The sequence below is a fragment of the Furipterus horrens genome, unplaced genomic scaffold (assembly GCF_987537825.1).
Source record: "Furipterus horrens unplaced genomic scaffold, mFurHor1.1.pri manual_scaffold_9, whole genome shotgun sequence".
Lineage (NCBI taxonomy): Eukaryota > Metazoa > Chordata > Mammalia > Chiroptera > Furipteridae > Furipterus > Furipterus horrens.
In genome coordinates, this window is record NW_028327179.1 from 10,296,515 (window position 1) to 10,319,574 (window position 23,060).

A 23,060-nucleotide genomic window follows, 5' to 3' on the forward strand; every position below is an offset into this window, starting at 1 on the left:
TCATTAATAGACAGAGTTGTGTGCAGTCCACTGCTGAAGAGAATAAGAATTTTATTTGTTTCTACACCGAGCATGTCCCGTAATAAAAATAAACAATGAAAGAATACTGTCAACGATTTGAAAGACCTGAGTTGGTCGTGCCCCCAGGTATCAGATGGCCTAAACAGACACTAAGGGGCTAAACCCTCAGGGGACAAAGTGGGGAAAATTGTGGCTCTATGTCCAATATACTTAAACACGAGGCCAGTCAGGAGAACACGGAGACGGGTGAGGCCCCCCTTTGCACCTTCTCTTGGCCCTGCTACTCAAAGGGTGGTCTGGGGACAAGCAGCAGTGGCATTACCTTGGAGCTTGTCGGAAATGCACAGTCAGCACTTGGAAGGGAGTCCTGCACACCCTAAGGGTTGAGAAGCTGCCCTGCCCGTGAGAACTTGTTTTAGCAGGTTTTTTACTGGGGGAAGGATTTGGGCTAAAACTTTCTGTAAGTCATTAGAGCAAATGTTCCATATCTGCAATGGTGGGCATACGCAGAGCAAAGGATGCCTGTGCTGTTTGTTGGCAGAACGAGACAAAAGATTCAGAATGCAGAACCCCGCTGTCAATTTAATTGCTGTGTGACCCTGTGTAGCTTATTAAACTTCTTTGCATCTCATTTTCCTCAATTTTCAATAAAACTGGAGTTATAAAAATGTCCTATTTTAATAAGGCTCTTTCGAAGACTCGATGAGATAATGCACATAAAAACGCTGAGGCTTGGAGCGCTGTGGTAACAGTTCACATTGACTGAGTACAGACTCCGTGCCAGGAACCGTCCTGGGTTTCACCTGCTTAGCTCATGGGAGCCTCCGAACAGCACTGGGAGGGCGGTGAGCGCTATTGTTTTGTGGAGAGCCACAGCATCATCAGCGTGAGCTCACAGAGCTAGTAACTGGCTTCAGACCCAGCACCTGCCCCGCTGTAACGCCTTTGCTCCCTGCTGCGTCTTCAGAGTCGATATGAACCAACCTCAGTGACTCTGCCCGCTATGGCACAAGTCTACCCTTGGCTTAAACATTAGTTTGTCTGAATTGTCCTTGAGTTTTCTTTGCCAGGTTTGAACACCTTAGAATCTCTTTGTCATGAACTGAATGCTCTCAATGAGATAACAAATGAGAACTTGGGATACAGGAGTCCCTCTCTATATCGCGGTTCGCTTATCACGACCTCACTGGATCGTGGATTTAAAAAAATATTATATTTAATTATTTATCGTGGATTTTTCGCTATATCGTGGGATTTTGCAGTACTGTATACATGTTGTTAAAGTTATGTAAGTTTAAGAGAGTAGAATATGTTTAAGAACACAAGTAGTGTTTATAAAAGTGTGGAAAAGGTTAATAAGGGAGTGGGAAAGGTTAATAAGGGACTGGGAATGGTTTATAAGTGTGTGGGAAGGGTTTATAAAGCCTTAAAATATATATAAATACTAAAATAAAGGTAAGGGTCCTACTTTGCAGATTTTCTAGAACATATGTCTAGAACATAATACCCGCGATAAGTGAGGGAATACTATACATTTACCTAGATGTAGAGGTATTTGGGGTCTTTCAACTACTTCTCTGTAATTTAGAAGTATATGTATTCCAAGCTACCTGGTTCATTTTCCAGTGTATTCTTCTAATTTTAAGAAAGAATTCTCAGCCTTTTGCAAAGCTTGAAAGGAACCGTAGGTAACAGCTGTGTAGTGAGAGACAGGAAATGTAATCCTTAAATGAGTTTGCTTTATAGCCAGATTACCATTGCCTAGATAAACACAAATTCTTTTATATTCAACACAAAGACACTTAAAGAATATTGTGAGTCCTCTGAAAACAAGGTTTCCAATTATTGCGAAAAACAAAGCTTTCATAACCTCTCAGCAGCTGGTGTATGCTATAAGGTTTTACTTAACAGAAGTAATTTAAAAACCCAATTTAGCAACCCCCTACCCAGGGCAGCTAGACGGCTGGATTTTCTGAGATACAGATCGAATGTGGAGAAACGGCTTTTGATGGGGGGCTTTGTATTGGCGATATTGGGGTGATTTCATCCTGAAGAAAGTCAATGTGGCTAATTCCTTTCTAATTAGAAATCAAAGCCCTCTATTGAAAAGAAGAGAAGGAAAAGCAAGCCCTGAAATGTACATCCTTGTAGTCAAAGTGCAGAGCACAGAATGAAAATTGAGGAAACTTTAAAATCTTCTGCTTCTTTTTCCGTCTGGAAGCTAAGGCCTTCTTTTCCCTCATGGCATTGCTGTATGGCTTCCGGAATGCTGATGGGGGGTGGGGGTGGGGCTAAGGAGGTGACTTCCTTCTGTCTTGATTGGAACATATTATTTTTAAAAAATCTACTGGCCAGTCTTTTTGCAATAAATCTCCAGACAAGGTCACCGATGACTTTGCAAAGTTCTGTAAGTGCACAAAAGTCAGGCATTTGGGTCACCTGCTGTCAATATCCTGCTAACTCACAGGTGAACAGGAGCAAAGCTGTTCTCATCTACTGCTTTGTTTTCTGCCTTTTTTGCCACTACCCTGAGATTTTTCCAGGAATTATCATTTTTAAAATCGTGATAATTTATGAGAACAAATAAAAAGCAAAAGACTTTCCTTAGACCAGTGGTTCTCAACTGGGAGGGGAGGTGTTTTGTTCCCCAGGGGCTATTAGGCAAAGTCTGGAAACAGTTCTAATGGTCATGACCAGGGGTGGGTGCTGCTAGCAGGTAGCGGGTGAAGTTCCAGAGTGTTGGTTGGTAAACATCCTTCAACGCCCGGGACAGCCTCCCCAGACAAGGAACTCTCCTGCCCAATGTGTCTGCAGTGCTGAGGCTTAAGAAACCCTGCTTTAGACTAAAAGAACTTTGAAGTTGTGAGTATTCCCAAGGCAGATTAAAAATAAAAAAGTTTTTGAACCAAAATTCAAACAAGCAACAAATGCTTTAAATATATAAAGTGGAGTCAGGGGAAGGCAAGAGAAACTATTTATTTTTGATAATAGTGATAATTTAGAAAAAGTAGCTTTTAAGACAGAATTACCTCCAGCTACTCAGATGAATACAAAACAACAGACTCACCTCTCAGGAAGGGTAATAAAGGATTCTGACCTACACCCAGGCCTGGCAACCACAACTTTGAGCAGCAGTTCTAAAACACGGAGAGAAGAATGAACACCGTCCTAGGAGCTTGGGACACATTCCTGCAACCTCTACATAAGCTTCTGGAGATGCCCCAAAACTTAGCGAAGGGCAGCCCATGCACCTCCCCAGCTGGCCCAGGTCATGTTCCCAGCAGCCGATGTGGACCCGGGCTTCATCGCTACCGCTTCCCAGCACGGATTCCTTGGCTCCACGCGTTGGCTCCCAACACCCACCTCAGACCTTCCTTGATTAGACAACCCAGTTGGGTGTATTGCTCTGACAGTTTTGTAATCATCCTCTGGCATCCTGAAGCCACAGCTCCCAGTACAATGGCTCTTTCCTCTCATCAGACCGAAACCCACGGAGCCACATTGGCCAGGGTGTCTGACTGGCTTTCTATCAGGTAGAAGAAAGAATCAAATGGGATTGGTCCACCTGTCCACCGTCCTGATATTCCTACAGATAAGCACCTTATTTTTAAAAACCCATAGAAAAGAATCAAAACCCAGAATTTAATCACAGACAGAAATTTTATGTTAATCTCTAACCATATCCTTCTTGCTTCAAAATGCACTTTTGCCCTTTTTTTTGGTCTTCAGTGCCAATGGGAACCTGAGATTGTTCTCTATAAGATACGGTGTCCACTATTAAAAGCCATCTCTGTGCCACCTGGTTGCTTTCTCTTCCTCACGCTATATAATCCTTGTTCTTTTAACCCTTTCTAACAGAGCCTACTTTCCAGTCCTTAATTCATCTTTACTATTCTCCCTGGAACTCTCTTTAAATTCTCCATGTACCTCTTAGGCTGAAGGCGCATGAAGTACGCGATAGAATCAAATCAAATCAAGAGAAAACGAGCGCTACTGTTCAGTTTCTAGGGGAAACAAAGATTGGGGGAGCGCTCCCATTTAATTCCTCATTCTTGTTAGTAAGTTCCTTCCTTTAACACTTCATGGTATTTGGATTAAGTGCTACTCTATATTTTGAAAAAAGCAAAAAAAAAAAAAATCCATCATTTTCATTTTTCAAAATGTAAGTATCCAAATGTCTGAGCTCAGACTGAGGAGTAAAATTAATCCACCTAAAGAAGAAGAAAGGGGAACAGAATTTGGGGATGGTAGAAATTCAAGATTATCTAGAGAAATGTTCTCAATCGTTTTTGCATTATGGTTTCCTATGGATCCTTTTACACACTTTTCCCCTTCCTAATCATCTCTCCCCAGTAAAATTTTAATACTATAGATAGGCTATATATCTGTTTATGTTCTATATGTATACTTGTGCTTTATATTGGGTTGGCCAAAAAGATCATTTAGTTTTTTTCCATAGGATGGTTCTAGTAAGTGCTTAGTTGTCTTTAACTTCATTTGAAACTACTTTGTTATGCTGTATTGTGACAGCTGTCATGTATCAGTGTGAATTAAAAAAAAAACACATCAAAATTAGTGGTCATTTTAATATTGAAGATGGAAAAAATCCATACTTTTGGCATGCTATTCTTTATTATTTCAAGAAAGGTAAAAACGCAACTGAATTGTGAAAAAAGATCTGTGCAGTGCATGGAGAAGGTGCCGTGACTGATCGAATGTGTCAGAAATGGTTTGCGAAGTTTCTTGGTACTATTGACATTTTCGCCAAATAATTCCTTGCTGTGGGGCTGTCTTGTGCGTTGGAAGATGTTTAGCAGCACCTCTGGCCTCTGGCCACTAGAAACCAATAGCAGGAGACAGCTGACATACTCAAAATATCCAAATCAAAAAAGTTATAGGTGAAAATGAAAAATGTGTCTTTTATTTTACAGAAAAAACCATATGGACTTTTTGGCCAACCCAATACATTAAATAAATAAAATTTTTTTGCTTGCCCCTCAAAAATCAATTTCCCTGCCTTGTGGGTAATGTTGCTCCTCATGAGAACTCAATGTCTGGAGACATCTACAAGACTTTTAGAATGTTGTAACATTTATCCTTCCACCAGGTGGGTGGAATATGTATCTTTGCCTCTTTCTTACAGATGAGAAAGCTGCCAATCAGAGTGGTAAATGCATTCACTCACAGTCCTACGCAGGGCTAGCCACAGATTCAGGGTTGAAACCCAGTTTCTGATGCCATAGATCCAGAATCCTCTTCTTGATTCTTTAAAAATATTGTCTAATTTAGCCATTCTGTAACAGGTCCTCCTCCAAAAATAATTTCCAACATGGGAGTAAATAAGAATGAAGTGCCTTATTAATGTTTGTCTTTGTTCTCAAATTTGTTTCCTGACACATCTCTCCTTGTTAGAAATTCTTGAGCTAGTCTTATGGGCCTTTCAGCAGCATTATCCCTGGGAGACCCTCCGGCTCTTTGGGGCTGTGCACCCGGGAGGCAGTTTTAGTTACCTGGGCTAGAGCACATGCTGCTGCTGCTCTTCTTCTGCACAAAAATCTTTGCTTTTCCTTCTTGATATTTTGTTATGGAAATTTTCATACAGCAGAAAGAATTAAAGACTTTTAGAGCAAACACCATATCCACACCACCTAGATTCTGTAACATTTACCATACTTGCTTTTCGGAATATCTATTTATTCATCCCTCTAGCCACTTATGAATCAGCTTTTCTGGGTGATGTATTTCACAGTAAGTATCAGACATAGCACTCTTTTCCCCAAATGCTTCAGCATACAAATCATTAATCTGAACTCATTAACATATAGACTTTTAATAGGAGAGTAATACCAGCTTTGCTCTTGAAATGAAGGAGTTTCATTTACGTGTTCAGATGGTGTTCCCAAATAAACAGATTCCGCCTACCTATTTCACTTCCTGCCTATGGAGTGCTATGCCACCTTTTCTAACAGGCCACTGTTTCTTGTCGAGAAGAAAGTGACCGTGACAAAGCAGTTGAAAGAGCACCTACTTATATTGCAACTGTCTTGGCCTCTTTCACCAAGTTCCAGGGGAAATATGAAGGCCAAAGCATTTCTTAAAATGGTTTGGGATCAAATGAAAACTAAATTAAAGGACTAAAATTCACCTTTTTTTCCTGACATTTATATAGTGCTTTGGAAAAGGTAAAAATTAAAGACCAATACTTTCACTATATAAATGCCAGGCACTGCTCTAAGAGCTGTACATGTATGAACTCACTCTTCAGAGTTACTTCTAGTGCAAGACTAGGGGTCAGCAAACTTTCTGGCAAGGGCTCGATAGTAAATACAGGGTAAGGCAAAGGCGAGTGACAGTTGTTTGTATGGAAAACACTACAATAATTAATAAACAACAATACAAGCATAAACTCTGTTTCATGTACTTGGAACCGTACAACTACTTTTGCCTCACCATGTACTTTAGACTTTGAGGACCTGTCTCAAGTATTCAACTTGCTGCCGTTTGGAGCATGAAAGCAGCCACAGACCATAGGTAAAGGAATGAGCATTGCTGTGTTCTAATAAAACTTTATTCACAAAAGTAGTTGCAGGCTATAGTGTGCCAATGCCTGCCCTGGACCAATAAATGTTAGAATCCATTCTCAAAAATCAGTTTCAGGAGGTCTTATAGTTAGCTCAGAACTGAGCGCTTGCCAACGCCTTTTAATTTAATAGCGGGTCAAATCATCTCTTTGTGTTTGTGCCCTCCCGTCTCTTACTGCACCGGAAGAAGAGAATCATTAATTTTTCATCTACGGTATAACGATGCCAGCTTAAAAAATCAAAATGAACTAAAGCAGAAAGTGGTTCAATGATCTGGTGATGCAGCTGAGAATACCGAAGCAATAGAGGATCTGACCTGTACCCTTGCGTTGAAATTTGTTGCTCAAGCATGATTAAGCATGGTCTTTGAGAAGTCACAGAACCCTGAGGACCACAGCAGAGGGAAGGGACAACCAGAAAAGTGTAATTACAGACTTGGTAGATAGACCAGAGAGATACAAGAACAGGTCATCAAATAATCGATGTGTAATTACCTAGAAGGACACAGGAGGCTGGATGGCAACCAATATGCCTTTGTCGGGCTGTGCCAAGGCTATTTAATTTCCTTCCACAATAGATGGGGAGATGACATTGGCCATGTAAATAAGAAGGAAGAAAGAGATACCATCGCTGAAGCAAAGCTTGCTATTTTGTCCAACAAGACAGGGAGATACGGTGAGTTAGAGCTAATGTCAAGAGAGACTGTGATTTATGAAAGGATAGAGTCAAAGGTGATTGATTGCCAACGGCTCAGTCAGTGCCAGCCTGGAGGCAATGAGGGAACTGGTAAACCGAGGCAAGGAGGCGGGACCGGGAGAGCACCTGGGCTGGCCTGGCTTTTATTAGCAAATTGGTCACCTACCCTCCTGAACTGAGAAATGCTGATAAAGCACACAGATGATGCACTGAATGAAGGGACTAGCACTTGGAGAACAGAAATATAATTTAAAATATTCCTCACATTATGACAATGGATTTGGTATTTTTATTTATGCAAAGATCCATTAAAAGCAAAAATAAATCTAGCAAGGATTTGTGAACAGTCACAAGATAAGGAGAACCTCTTTTAAAAATTGCAGTTCATCATAGTACATATTGAATACGAACAGACATGAGTATGAATCATCTTAGAACTGAATTTGAATATTTTTGTTAATGAGTAACGCAAACATAGCACGAAGAAGTGTAACAAACTGGAAGGCGGGCGTAGGAAAGCAGGATAAATTGAGCACTGACCATACTTGTATAAGGACTCACAACTGGCCTCTGCAACGTACGAAGGTGTGGGAAACCTAGACACCGCAGAAAGGAAGGCCAAAGCAAAATATCGGTAAAGGGTGGAAAATAACATCTAGGAGGAAGTCTGTCTAAAGAAATGTACTATGCGTCTGTGGGCTGACTTGGCATCTACTGTGAAGTTCATGACCAATCTAGCACAGCTCTGGGCAAACAGGAAGTTCCATCAGCAGACAATGCATCTCAAACCCTCTATCCTAGGGCACAGGGGAGGGATTCCTAAACGGAAAGCAGAAGGAGCAAGAACAGTGGTTACGACAGAGGTCCTCACCCTTGGGCAAGGGTCAGGATCACCCGCAGGGCTTCTGAACACGCGCATTGCTGGGCCCAACTCTGAGTTGGTGACTCAGCAGGTCCGGAGCGGGCCCAAGAGTCTGCATTTCTGACACGTTACCAGGTGATGCCATAGCTGCTGGTCCTGGAAGTACACTTTGGAGAACCTCCGGGTTAGAAGCCCCGTCCTGGGTTTGCTCTGGGTTTGATTCTGGTTTTGTGCCGCTTGTGTCATTTTCTTTTGTAAAACGAGAGGCGGGACAATCTCCAGGGGACTGTAGTGAAGAATAACGGGTGTAAACCTCTTAACCCCGTGCTGGGGGCACATCAGGACTCCCCGTGCGTTAGCTCTCATTGCCATCAGAAGGCTGATGACGAGTAAATAATCAGGCAATATCACTCAGGGCACTCATATTAAAACTGGGTAGGTCTGAGATTGCACCATTCACATTTTTCTGATGGAAAGGAAAGTCAAGGTTACAACTCCATTTTCAAATATCTCTCTGCTTGGTCAGCCAGGCCACATTACCCTAGGTTACCCTATGGGGCATGCCTTGCCTGGGGCGAAGTGTAACCTGCTTTTTATCAGCATTATTTCTCTGTTAACATTTAACCAGGCGAGGGAAACGTGAAGCCTGTCTTTAAAACCTCACTAGTGCATCCAGCACCTCTTTCTTGTCCCAGATGGTGCTGGTCACACCCCAGATTTTATTGAACCTGACCTCTGAGTCACAGAGCAGATGCTCTAGAAAGCGCACATAACAGTCCCCGTGGGAGTGCGGTATTTGCTTCCTGTTTGGAGGTGTGAGGTTGGCCCTTCAAAAGCCAGCGCCTCTTCATAATCATTGTGCCGGAAGTCTGGACCGGCCCCTCTTCCACTCCATCAGGGAGCGGTGGTATCTCGGAATGGTGGTCAGGGGCCAGGAAAGGATAACGAAGCTTGTGGTTTTCCCTTAAACAACTAACTACGTGATGCAGCAGTTCATCTCTAGAAATTATATAAAGAAATATTGCATTTTCAAGTTAGAGCTTACGAAATAAAAACTATCCAGAGATGAAAAAAGAGCCTCAGGAAATTTTACTTATCACCCATCACTGTTCAATGTCCCCTTCATTTCCCTTTCTAGTTTGAGGAAGAAACAGTTCACTTCTGCCTCAGCAAAAACACTGTTCCTGAGTAGCCCTGCCCAGTTCAGGCCGCCTGCCCCTTGATTCGGAGCCTCTGAGCCTCTGAATTCTAAAGCAGCCTGTCCTCAAGTGCCCTTACCCACTGCTCACAACGGCACCTTGGAAATGACTCAGCGTTTTCTGGGTGCAAACATGCGAAGTCCACATTGCGTTAGAAGTTGCTCAGAGTATTGCAATGAGAGGGGATTCTTCTTCAGAGGGGCATGGATTTTGACAGGTCACAGCACTTGGCAACAAGAAAGTAAAAATATAAAAGCGCAGAACTTTCCTTTCGAGAAAGAAAAGCTCATGTGTCTAAACGTGTTTTTCTCACATTGGTTTTGTTAGGTTTCCCCCTTTAGTACAGGAGGTCCACAACCAAAGCCAGTCCAGCTCAGGACGAAGCGAAAAGCTGACTGCATTAGCAAGTGACATGGAAAGCCTGGGAGCAGTGAGGACGGGGAAGTCTTCAATTCCAGGCTGCGTCAATATTAAAGGGTGAGTGGGGGCTCATGGAGAAAGTCTACTGTGAAAAGAAGAGAAATATTTCTTACCAGGGAAGAAATAGCCTTCTGATGACTACACATGAAAGCCAATTAAAAGGCAAGGGGATTGATTTTTGTTTGTGGCTTACAGAGCTGATGCCATTACTTCAGAAACATATCATGTCTTGATATCTAGAATCTCTAGTTCCCATGCTCCCTCGAATGAACATTTGTTTAAAAACGTTTATTTTCCATGGATAAAAGCAGATAAGGGGGAGGACTGTAGAAAAGCAGAAATCCCCTCTGAGTTTCTTTTATTTTTTATTGAATTTACTGGGGTGACATTGGTTAAGAAAATTACGTAGGCTTCAGGGGTACAATTCTGTAATACATCATCTGTATTTTGTGTTGTGTACTCATCACCCCAAGTCAAGAGTTTACTTTAAATCTGTGATTCAAATGTACTGAGTTAATTGAGAATGGTATGGTCAATCAATTTGGCCTGTTAAGATCTTCTAGACATGCCCAATGTTACATGACTACCGGACCATGAAGTCTAGGTATGGTGAATCAACACTTTTAAGGGATAATGATAAAATGAAATACTTTTGTAGGCTTAAAAGAACAGTTTTTATAAGTAAAGGCAGAAGAGAGTGAATTGGGTAGATATTTAGGAAAACCAAAAACTTAAAAAAAAAAAAAAAAGGCACAGGAAGAGAGGACATTTAAAGTTATATTTAAAAAATGAACAAAATTCACCAGGAGGTAAAATAAGACGGTATGCAGTTTAAGATAGACCACCGTCATTCGTACTTGGCTTTCACCTCTGACAATCAAAAAAACCTGCTGATTATGCTCATGAATGACAGAAACCTCGGTTCTACCGTTCACTTCTGCATTAACAAACAAACAAACAAACAAAGTTTTTCAAAAGTAGATTATTCTATGGCGGGGGTAGTGAAGCTGCATAAAATGGGGAATGATTTGAAATAATTGTACGCAATTGAGTTCCCTTTTTTCAAACTGCTTTTAATAATCTCATGTCCACTACAGCAATTTCAAGTAAGAAAGGCAAAAGACAGCAAATCTAACTATTGCATATGCTTTAGGTAACTCTGGTACAACTAGGCCTCCCATTAGCCATGCAAGTGAATCTTGACATTTGGTCTTTCCAAAAGGCCAAACAGAAATGGAGACTATTTCAGGAAAAGACATTAGCCTGTGTTTAAGTAAGAAGCTTCATTGCCAGAAGCCCAATTCATTAGCCTAATAACAGCAGTGAGTAAATCTCATATGCTGTTAGTAATGGTTTCAGAATTCTAACTCTCTTATGCTGGCAGTTTCTATTCTTTGTAGATTTTCATCATTTCACCACATATGTACCGATTGCTCACTGCTCCTTGGCGTTGTGCTCAGTGCTAAGGAAGGAAGTACCTGTTATTAGGACTGATGGAGTCTCCGGAGCTTGTATTCTCCTAAAGGGAAATGTACAAGCAACAAGTCAGCCATTAACTACGACAAGAAAGGCTATTAGAGAGCATGTTAAGTTCTACAAACAAAATACACAGGGTGATATGACAGAGAAGAGCTATAGGTGCTAGCTTTTATGGGGTTCAGGGAGAGCTTCTGTTCTTAGGGGAAACTTGATCTGAAACCTGGACATGCAAAAACACTGACAAGAAATCCAGACCAGGAGTAAATGCAAAGGCCCTGAGGTAGCAGCACTGCGGGATGTTTGCTGAATAAGACCAAAGCTAGTGGGGTGGAAAGGCAGCACACTGAGGAGAGTGGTCTAGAAAGGGCCGTGGCCAATGAAGGCAGGAGCCAACCTGCTCCTGGCATCGCCAGAGGTCTTGCTTGTGCTTGAAGAGCGTTGGCAACTGCTTTTTAAGTAAACTGTTAGATGTGTATCTAATAATAGTGATATGGGCTCCTGTTTGGTGAATGGACTCCGTGTGGGGTGTCTGTGTGTGTGTGTGTGGACTGCAGGGTAAGTACCAAGAGTGGAAGGAAGAGACTAAGAGATTGCTGACCTGCAATAATCCGGGCAAGAAACGCTAATGGCCCAGACCACATGTCAGTCATGGAGATGGAGAAGAGAGGCCAACGCAGGATCCATTTGGAGGGAACTTTGATGATTGCTAAGAGAAAAGGGGGAGGTTGAGGAAGAGAGGCATCCAGACTGCTGAAGTTAGGAGCCATTTTAGGGAGTGGGGTCCTCTTCTATTTTGAACGTTAGGCTAGAGACGGCCTGTGGGACCTCTATGGGACACGGTCAAGTAGACAGATGGAGTGAGGTGCTTGGAGCCCGGGGGAGAGGTTTCAGCTAGAGATACAAATGTGGGCATCCATATTCTGTACAGTTCCTGGCAGACCACCCAGACACACATGTGGTAATTCGTACATGCTTACGGAATGACTGATGGATCATGGGCGAAAGGGCAGGGGAGAATTTTGCATACTGGAAGGTGTTTTGAATCTCTTGGCCAGGAGCACTCAGGAAATGCCAGCGCAGTGCCAGGTGCTGCGGCTGCCCAATTAATTCTCAGCGATGAATCTCAAGAAAGCAATGAACTGTTATTTCGGGACCTGACCCTACCTGGCTGAACTGGCGCCAGAGCCCTTGTTCGACTGCTTGTACCTTCTGTTCCCCATCCTCGGGATCTTTTTTCCCTGGCAGTTTTATTCCCGACCCAGGCATCTCGCTTTGTTCTTGACCATGGCCTTTTTTTGCCCTCACATTCAGAAAAATGCAGTCGTTGCTCTGACTTGGTCCCTGACGACTATCTCAGAACCTGTTCTTCACAGGTGTGCGAACCTGCCATGAATCATGAACACGGAGCACCTGCTGGGTGCCAAGTGTGCTAGGTGCTGGGCGTCATCCTCCACACCTGACCCATATATTCTGTTTAGAGCACCTTGCAAAGTAGACGTCTGCCCTCGGGGTGTACCTTACCCACTCTGAGACAGTCCGTGCTTGGCTCTAAGTCAGGGAACTAGAAAGGGCTAGAGCAAGGATTCAGAACCGGTCCTGCAGATTCTGCAGCTGGCACCCCTGCCTGAGTTTGCAGAGCTTTTTGGATTTTGCCTGTGGAATCAGTCTACACCCTTGACTCACCTAGTTCCCCAGCAAGGACCATTAGGTGCTTGGTACTTATTGACTGCCAGCAAGCATTCAGGTCAGGTTTGCTTGTGTGTGTGCCCTGGAGTGAGGGTGTTCTGTACCTCTGCGACTGCAGACTCACTTGGGGCCCTCATGTGGGAATTGATCACATCCGATGGGAGGATCCAAGCCAGAGAGAGGCCCCTAGCCTGGAAGGTTCTCAGGCATCAGAGAAACAAGAGACTGGGTATGTTGGAGCGACACAGCTGGGCAGGCTTGCCAGGAGCAGGGGAGGGGCTGAGGACTAAACCGGGGGTGGAGAGAAGGGAGGGGTGGGTGGGCACAGACCGAGAATAAAGAAAAATGTGGACTCTTAATAGCCAGCTTAGGGGTAAGATGGCAAAGACGTAGAAAATCCTAACTCATCGCTCAGAAGAAATAGCCTTTATGTAAATGTGCTACGAAAGTGTTGATCTCTCTGGCCACACGCTCAGACCACACACTCTGTCTTCATTAGGTACATCCCCTGAGCAGGTAGGAACGTGACAAGGCAGAGATGTTTGCTCAAACAGAGTCTGCAGCAAGATCAATGGTTTTCCCAACAGCCAAGAGGAGGTCAGGCCTTTCCTCGAGGAGGCCAAGCCCTGGGAGGCCGGGCAATCTGGGCAGGAATTATTTGCAGTTAATGTCACGCACGCAGGAAGACAAAGGGAACTGAAGCCACTCCTGCTGGTGCTCATCTGAGCAGCACCTGCTCTTCCAGAACACTGGATCCTTTATCGCCTGACCCCTGCCTGGCTGGCTGGGCCCCGTGCTGCCTGCCGAGGAAATGGAGGTAACAAACATCCATTTCAGGCTCGGTGTCATGGTGGAAATGGGCTGTGGAATTTCTAGAGGCAGGCTACCTACGAACCCGGCATCAACCAGGCCTAACCTGTTCCTGAATCACACTGGTCAAGGTCAAAAGGTGAAAACCTTGGTTTAAAAGACAGACAAGGGAATAAAAAAGCTGCACAGACACCATGTCCTTTCATTATAGCTCACGTGGTGGCTGCGGCACACAGCTCCGCTTTGCTAATGCTCCGGTGGTACTTGCTTCCAACGCAAGTGCATCATTAAAGAGAGATGAGGTGGACCTTCAGCCGGCTGGGTGTCTGAGGTTCCAACTGAACCCTAGGAAGAGCCTCTATGACACGAATCTGAATCCATCCATTTCCAATGTAGCATTACACCTGCTTAAAGGACTACTGATGTGGTTCCGAGGACTCAGAGAAACAAAGAAGTTCTTGCTCTCTCTGTTCTCTCTCATTCTCTCCTTCTCCCTCTCTCTTTCTCTCTCTTCTATACACATGCATGTGCTCATGCACAGAGATAAACTCTTGAAAATATCTTTATTACATACATCACAATTTTGTTCTCTTTTAACATGAGACTCAAAGTACCAATAACTGCATTCTCAGCACCCAGAGCAAAGTCAGAGCAGAGGACCGCTGTCCACATATATTTGTTGAATAAATAAACACATGAATATTTACTACACCCTTGGGTTTCTGATACCCAGCCTTGCCTAGAGCCTCCTTATGTGTACTGCCAGGAAGGGTCCTTGGCTCTATAATACATTTACAAAGACTTTTTTCATGGAGGCATTTAAACTGTTCCAGTTCCCTGCACATGGCTATACTGTTTCTGATAGAGAAATCCTACATGTAAAGTAGGACTGAAGGAATTTTTAACAACTTGTTTCTTAATTTCCACCCCAAACACCCTATTTTAAGCATCTCATTAAGATTTTTGTATTTATCCTCTTCTTTTCTTGTCTAGATATAATTGACTAATCAAAGGACAACAGTCAGTAGGGTTAGTCACAGGACAAGAACAGACGACCAAATAAAAATGTCACTTCATCCTGGAGATGTGCCTAAGAATCAGATATTTTCTCCTCTCAAGTTATATTCCTGGGATGAGAATGTTCACTCTCATCCAGATTACCTGATGAGTCGTAGTGCCGTTCACCGAAAGTAAAATTTTATGTAGAAGCATTTATTAACGAGTGACAGTTGGCTCTGGGTGTGGGTACCTAAGTCTGAGACATGTTCAATACCAGATCCAGCCAGTCTGCTGCAAGCAAGAGTGAATCTCACTTGGAATTGGAGCCTCCCCACCCCACCCCACATAAGGCAGATGTGACCCTTTTAAAGATATCTGCTACTCTTTATTTAATCAAAGTCGTAATAACAAAAATAAGCAATGTCCCTTGGACCTTTGTTGGAAGGATATTAATTGGGCTGTTAAAGAAACTGGTCCATCTAAAAGGAGAAAATCAAGTCTGAGTCTTGCCTTTCAAATCCTGCTGGCATCTCAGATGATATGAGAGTTCTGGGGGCTGGTTAACTGTGTTATAAGCCAACATATTGTTCAAGCTTATCTCCAAGAATAAAAACACAGACACTTTCCTTGTAGGGATCTCTTTTTTAAATGTCAAGTCAGTATAACAACGTGTAAAGATTTGCTCCATATGGATGTTGAGAGTATCCAGAGATTTATTATTCTCTGTCTTTTCTCTGTTGGAAGCATTCCATTAAAAAAAAAAATCAAAATAGTAGGAAGAAGGAAAACTCTGCAATGGTTAAAAACATGAGACATTTGATTCCAAGTTAGTTAGTATTTCTAAAATAACACCTGTCTTCAGAATATAGATTAAGGTGTTAAAATTTGGTGGCATTGTAATAAACGTTAATAGAAATCTACTCACAGGAAACCTGACAGCCCTCCAATATCAACCTAGTGCTGACAATTCATCATATTTAACAAGGTGTATTGGAAATAGCTGAGTACTGACCTCCCCGGAGCAAACGATCCTCTTGGGACGAGGGGCCTCTTGCTGTAACTGATACACTGCCAAAAACGACAACAAAAAAAGTTAATTATGGTTAGAAAATGACAACACATACCAACATGCCTTCAAATAGTTCCACCCAAGTACATCACCAAATGGCAAATATTTCAAACAAAAAAAGCAAAGAGGAGACAGGCCCATTTTTAGATGGAATAAAGTCAGATCATTTATATGGAAATTAGTCACTGTGGATGTAACCTGGAAAAATTGATTTTTTTATTCTTATAAGGCCAATTTAGTTTCCTAATTGTTACTGGCATTGTTCATTTCATGGTTTTCTTGGAAGACTAGATACCGACTAACATTCTTCTGGCTGTTTTAAGGATGAAATTCTACTTGTGGGCACCTAAGTGGTAAGATCATATAATAGGATTCCTGAATTAAATGATGCTGATGGCTCCTGACAGGCAAGGGGAAGGCTGGCATTGTAAAGGAGTGTCATTCTCTGAAATGTTATAGTTATGTACAAAGACACCACGGATTCTGCGAGTGAGTGGCGCCCCGAGTCATTGCTTTTTGTCACGAGTTTCATTTCTGCCCTGCCTATCACCATGGAGTCTCTTCTGTTCGACTATTTCCCACCCCTTGTCATTCCTTTCTCCTGGTCCTTTCATATCCTCAATCATAATAAGTCTCTTATATCCTGCTTTAAAGACAGACTTTCCGGCTCAGGCATGGAGGAAAGCAAGTAATTAAATAGGAAAATACAATTTATCAGGCTAGTCTTTGCAATTTTTTTCAGACTCTGACAAATGATTTTCTGCTGTTTAGTGAGTCTGGTTATTTCTCATAAAGGGAAGCTATCCTGTGCAGGTACTTACGGATTCTATTTCCATGAAAACAGAAGTTGAGGAGGAAAAATTAATTTTGGATGGTATAAATCTTGAAAAGTTAAAAGCTTGATTATATAATGTCTAGAAAATGGAATAACATCAAAATTTCTGATTTATCCTTAGGTCTAAAAAAAAAAAAAAGAAAGAAAAAAAGTATAATTGAAGGTCAGATGATCATGTGGAAACAGGGATGGAATTGATGGGATGTGTTCTGTAATTACGGCTCCCCAATGTCTTCAGCTGAACGTGGTAATTTTCTTGCCTAATTAAGGGGAGACTACCCAACTTCAGCACAGAGAGCAACCTATCTAACCCTCTGATAGGTATTTCATGTGGCTCATGTCTGAGCTTATATTGCCCCTTGCTAATGACAAGGCTTGAGTACCCCAGGTATGGAGAGAGAGTCAGAGAAGGGTCCTCGTTAAAGAGGAAACAGGAGGAAGAATTGGCCAAAGATACAGAACTAATTGTGGCCACATCACTGACTATCTCTGTTGCGGCTGGTCTCCCCTTAACTCATGAGGGAGTCTCCTTTCTTGCTCTTGGATCAGCCCGAGCACCCACTAACTAACTGCTTCTTAGCAGGATGTTTTTAATGGGTGTGAAGGGGCCAGTTCCTAGAATCACAGAGTTGCAGAATCCCAATCCCCCCTTCTCTTCCCACAGTCAATGCCTCTTAAAAAGCAACAGTTCCAGGTGCGGGACATGGTGCAAATGGCTTTGGGGACACCACTTTTAATGCCTCCCTTGGAGGTGACAAAGGAAGTACATCTGTTACAAGAGGTGCATTTTTAGCTAAGCGTGACTTCGCAAGTCATATCAGAAACTATCTGAACATCTGCTATAGGCCAGGAACCATAGTCAGCATTATGTGGAGCTTTGGAGGAAGAATGGAGAGGAAGGGAGAAGAGACAGAAACCAGCATACTGAGTGCCTGTCAGCTGCCAGAAACTGTTTTGTGAAAACTTCCTTCCCGAGAACTCAGAGAACAGAACAATGTATCATTGCCATTCTCATTTTTCAGGGAGCAAACAAATACAGAGAAATTAACTATTTGTCCCAGGGCATTGGGCTAAAATGTATCCTTTTGATTCCAAAGTCCAGGTTTATTTTCTTATGCCTCAGGGCCTTTGCACTGCAACCCCTCAAGCCAGGGATGCCACCTCACCTTCCTGGTCCCTGAGCGGCATACAGCAGGAACCGATCGCTATGTCTCAGTGAGCGGATCTCGGGACCCACAGATCTGCTCGGTGCTGCTCCAAGCAACAGAAATGGCCAATAGGCAAGAAGCCTGTTTGCCATCGGAACTACGTACGGACAGTGAGAAAGCAACCAATGAATGGCAATGGCAGCCATATAAAATAAAGGGGCCCAAAAATCTATCTTAGCTTTGGGGGAGGGCCTCAGTCCCTCATTTTCAAGATTAGCTATAACAAAACAAGCATCCCTGAAAAAGTCTCTGAGGTACATTTCATAAAACTGAAGCACCCTGTTGTCTTAAAGAGTCGTTTCTAGAATTTTCTTTGTTCAACAAAATACATTTCATAAGCAAAATGCCGTATGGTATGTCATTGCTTGGATGATTCTATGAGCTAAGAGCCGACATGCTGGGTGCTTCTACTATCCAGCGTCTGGCCCTCTGAGGCATGGGAGAGAATTCTCAGCACTGAAATAAACTGTTTGGTGGATGTGGGGCAGGGGACAGTCACTGAGGAACGTGGAGGTGAAACGCAGGATCCTCTGCTCCCCAAGAAACCAGAGCTCATTGACAGAATGTTTTACATTTTCTTCAATAAGAAAACTCGACTTGCGCTCCTCTGATAACAGAATCAACCCAGTCCCTGTGAATGCTGAATGAAAGCCTATGGCCTGGGTGACAGTGAAGCCAGTGCAGACCCACTGTCATCTAAGAGACCCTGCAGGGACGTCCTCTAACAGCCACTGGTTTCTAAAGAAGACACATGGACCCAGGAGTTGAACCTGGTCCCTTACTTTTGTCATTGAGCCAGTACCACCCTGCTCACTGCCTGTCTTCCCAGTTTTCATGGAATAAAAATCTCATGGGTCTGAGTAAGAAACAGCAGACCTTTAGATGTCTTCTTGGCTCAGCCCCACCTCCAGCCTGCTGTGGGAAGGCCTTGTCAACGGAAGGTTTGGTCTTCATGGGGATTGAGCCTTTTTCCTATCAAATGGCACTGTGCAAAGCCCAAGGGGGGGCCTGCATATGCTGGAGCCAGGTGTGCCCAAGAAGCACCTGCAGGGTATGATAAATTGCAGGCCCTCCTTCCCCCAGTCTTCTGATTCCACCATCTAGAGTAGGTCTGAAGAACAGCAATTATAAATATCCTCCCCATGTGAGTCCGGCTCAGGGGCTCTGTGGACCAAGATTTTGAGGTTCCAAACTCCTCTTTAGGAAAACAGGCACAAGCTATGACTGCTTGACCTTCTGCCCAGGAAATGTCCTCAGAGAGCTGTTGGCCACAGCATCTGCCACTTAATTGGCACTTGGCCTTTAAAAAATAGAATCTTTCAAAGTATTCCCATGGTGGTTAGTGGATGGCTTTTGAACTTATCTGATGAAGGCATACAGTTCATACAGTTCTGGTTGAAAGTTTAGATGGTGGTTTTTATAAAAAAGTAAACTTAAAAATAGCTTTACTTTTTGAGAATAGAAATGAATCACTTTCTTCTCAGTTACTTCATTAACATTTGGGGGTTTGGTCCTGAGAATTAAGAACTAGCTGCATTTCCATGACACTTTGGGATGAGATTATTCTTATGGAAACAGCTCAGTAAGGGACAGCCTGGCTTTTAAGAAAGGGAGGGGAGCAGAGAAGGAAGTTAAGGGACATCATGTGGCAAGCTGGTTCTCTGAGTCAAGACTCAGTCTTATCCATACTCTCAGCCCACTGACTGGCTTGAGGTAAAGACTTAATATGCATTTGTTGAAAGAATGAATGAATGAATGATCTACTCTATATAAAATATTGAGAGTTGATTTCTAAGGCTGCTTTCTCTCCTAACTTTCTAAGTCAGACATTTGTGACTGTCTTCCCAGCATCCATACCCAACTTCCCTGCTCCAGCAGTGCTCCGTGTTGCCCCGTCACGCGGATTATACAGGAGTGATCTCTCCCTGGGTTTGGTTGGCTTAGGGCAGGTAGCATGACCCAGCTCTGACAACAGTGATGCAGTCAGGATTCGAGACTCAGGCCAGTCAAGGCTGAGACTCAACTCTAACACTCTGCTTGGAGGGCAAAGAACGTCAACCGTCTCTCTGCTGCGGCTCTTCAGTAACAGTGACAGCCTGTTGCTGTCAGCAGCTCTCTGGGAACCACCAAGGAAGGGCCTACGAATAGTGGACCCTCCGAGGAAAGGAGAGCCAGGAAAGGAAGAGAAACATTCCGGGGTCTGGTAACATCCTTTGAGAGGCTGGGACAAATCCTGCCTGAAGCCAGTTTCTCTGGACTTCTTGTTTATGTCAACGAATGTGGTTGAGTGAGCTATTCTGTTACTTGCAACAAAGAGCATTGCAATTAGCATGAAGACTTAGAAACAGCTTCTTACAGTGGATCATTATGAAGTAGACTAATTTTCTTTTAGGAAAAAAGAAAGACAACTGCTTCATAATAAGAATCTGATATCAGATAAGTCAAAGTTAATGGCCAACACTAGGTGATGAAGGAGGGCAAAGACATACATACATACCTCTAGATTCATTTCAACTCATTAATTTTTTTTTAATTTTCTTTTTTTTAAGTATATTTTATTGATTCAACTCATTAATTTTTAAACCAAGTCCTATAATACGATGAAAATGTACTGCATCCAGTAAATATATGAGAGATTTCAAAGTACCAAATAATCACCTAAGTTTAATATATATATGTGTGTGTGATGAAAAAATGTGGATTCCAGAAATAATACGCAAATGAATTTGACATCAATATTTAAAATTAATCTTTCAAAGGATGATTTGTGAGCATTTTAAAGAGAATGGCTTGGTTCTTCTTAAAATAGTTCAGAATATGTTTACCAGGAAGTTATCTGAAACAGAACAAATTTCATATTGATAGGTGTGCGGGATTTTCAGATCAGGAAAATGCTAAGGGTTTAGGATATCTGGAGATTAAAGAGTATCTCATGAAGTTCTGTCAGGCCCTCAGATTCCTTCCCCTCTTTATCTTCCAAAACGTATAGGCAAATTTAACCTCTTCTCTGAAGTCGTCTCTCATTTCAGGCGGTGGAGGAGGAGTACATTATTACTGAAATCTATTTGCATTTTAAGTTAATGGCTTTACATCTGTCTCCCTTACTAGACTGTAAATTGGAGGAAAGTACGGACCACGTTTTATTCATTGGTGGCTCCTAATATTTATCCTGAATGCAGAAGGTGCTCACTGCGTGTTTGCTGAAAGACCAAAGGAGTGGATGCTAATCTTGGTAATAAGAGGGAGAAGCCTGAGCTTGGGAACAATATTGTCAGGTGAGTTGATAGTGGTCCAACACCCAAACTCAAAGAGTTTATGGTTCAAGACAAACGGAAGAGCGTTCTTTCTCAGTCGTGCTCTGTAGGCCTTTAGCCGGTAAGTTTTTCATGCTGTGGACATCACCGCTGAAAGCACGTTCCCCTCAGTTTTGGATCCCACATCATGAGACTCCCTCAAATACAGCCTGGATGACTGCTATTGGGTATAATAAAGAGAAACTTCTTTTATGGCTTAGCTTTATATTCAACGGCCCAACCGCCCCTTGTGCATCTACAGCTTTATGATTCTAGAGCAAATAAAAAAAAAAAAAAAATCTTGGTTAGATCCAAAAATCAAACTTAAAATAAATGCACTAAGGTAAGAGTGATATTTTGAACATGGAGTTATTAATGCCCTTTTATGCTTCCTTAGACACAGAAGTGTTTTGAAGGGCTATATCGGGGGTCAGGGGGGGTTGGGTGGGCAGGTCTCTTAGCAAAAGGTGAAATGAAATTGAGCCAATGCCATCTTTCTGCTTCAGTAAAGCTCTTGGAGGTGGCATTCGCTCAACAAATATTTATTGGGTAGTTAATGTGTGCAGGCCAGTGCATAAGGCACGGTCAGTCACGGTAAGTCACGGAGCGCCCGATACCTCTCGCTACAGATATTTTGTTGATTTATTGTCAGAGCTCTTCACACTCCATTAGGAAACAAACAAACAAAAACATCCAATTATGGAATCATTAGCACTGGCTTTTAAAAAAGAAGATCAGAATGCAGAACAGTAGGTTGGAAGGGCCCTTAGAAACCCAGCACAAGCCCTTTATTTCACAGATGGAAGAACAGACTCATGTAATAAAGAATGTGATGCCTGGATATGTGCTGACATAAAAAGATAAAGAGATGATAGTTGCAAAGTGAAACAAGCAAGCTGAAGGACACCAAGCACAACATAAAACCCATTTTTACAAAGAGATGTAACAACCACAGAAATGCCTTAATATTGGGCTTGCGTATTTGAAACACTTGGAAAGGTCAGCTCCTAGGAAAGAGGAGTGAAATATGGGGAGGGGACTGGTTTGTGGATTACAGAAAATTTTTACTCTCAGCTTGATGTACTTCTGCAATGCTTGTCTTTTACACAGCTTTGTATTGCTTTTGTAACAAATACATACATACATAGGCATATGCATATACGTGTGTTGGTCTGTATTTTTATGCACATATATGTATGTATGTATATTTTAAATAGAAAAAGAAAGTCTTGGAAACTAGCAGGCTTGCTTCTGCGTTCCACTCTGAATGCCATTCCAAGGCTTTTCGTAAATCTTTGCCAAGTTCCTGAAGCTCCCTGAGGCTGCGGTTTCCTTGTATGTGAATGAAGCGGGGGTAATGATGGCACCCGTTGCTCGGGGCTGCTGTGAGAATTTGAGAGTTCAGGCACATAGCTAGTGCAGTAGCTGGCCCATGGCAGGTCTCCTCGGGCAGTAGAAACCACGGCAACATCCGTAACAACAGCAATGATTATTTTTTACTGCTATCTAGAAGCAGGGCCTGAACAGGGACCTGCGTCCCCGTGCTCTCAGCACAGCGGGTTTCCCGCTACCACCCTCCTTCCTGCTCTCATGGGAGAAGCACTTAGTCAGGTGGAGGATGCCAAGAACAGAGAGCTAACTGGAGACTGATAATCAAGCAATGATCTCTGCTTCTAAGGAGTCGCCTTTAAGTGACCAAACATTATTCTTTGCTCTCTGTGAATTTGTTTGTGGTAAATGTCATATGATTTTATAGCCATATGATATTGGCCAGGAACATAACGCATGGAACTCAACACATTTACCCTTGCTGACCAACTGTGCAAAGGAAAGGAAGGAAGGAAGGAAGGAAGGAAGGAAGGAAGAAAAGGAGGAAAGAAGAAAAGAAAAAGCTGTAAATCA

At 42.7% G+C, this 23,060-nt stretch overlaps 1 protein-coding gene across 1 annotated transcript in view; it reads right to left on the bottom strand.

Annotated features, from left to right (window-relative positions):
* CHN2 (chimerin 2) overlaps window positions 1-23,060 on the bottom strand; it is a 242,163-nt gene that overhangs the window by 86,654 nt on the left and 132,449 nt on the right. Inside the window, exon 3 of the mRNA XM_090287070.1 lies at window positions 15,766-15,821. Within this exon, the coding sequence (XP_090143196.1) occupies window positions 15,766-15,821 (56 nt within the window). The remainder of the gene's footprint in view (window positions 1-15,765; window positions 15,822-23,060) is intronic.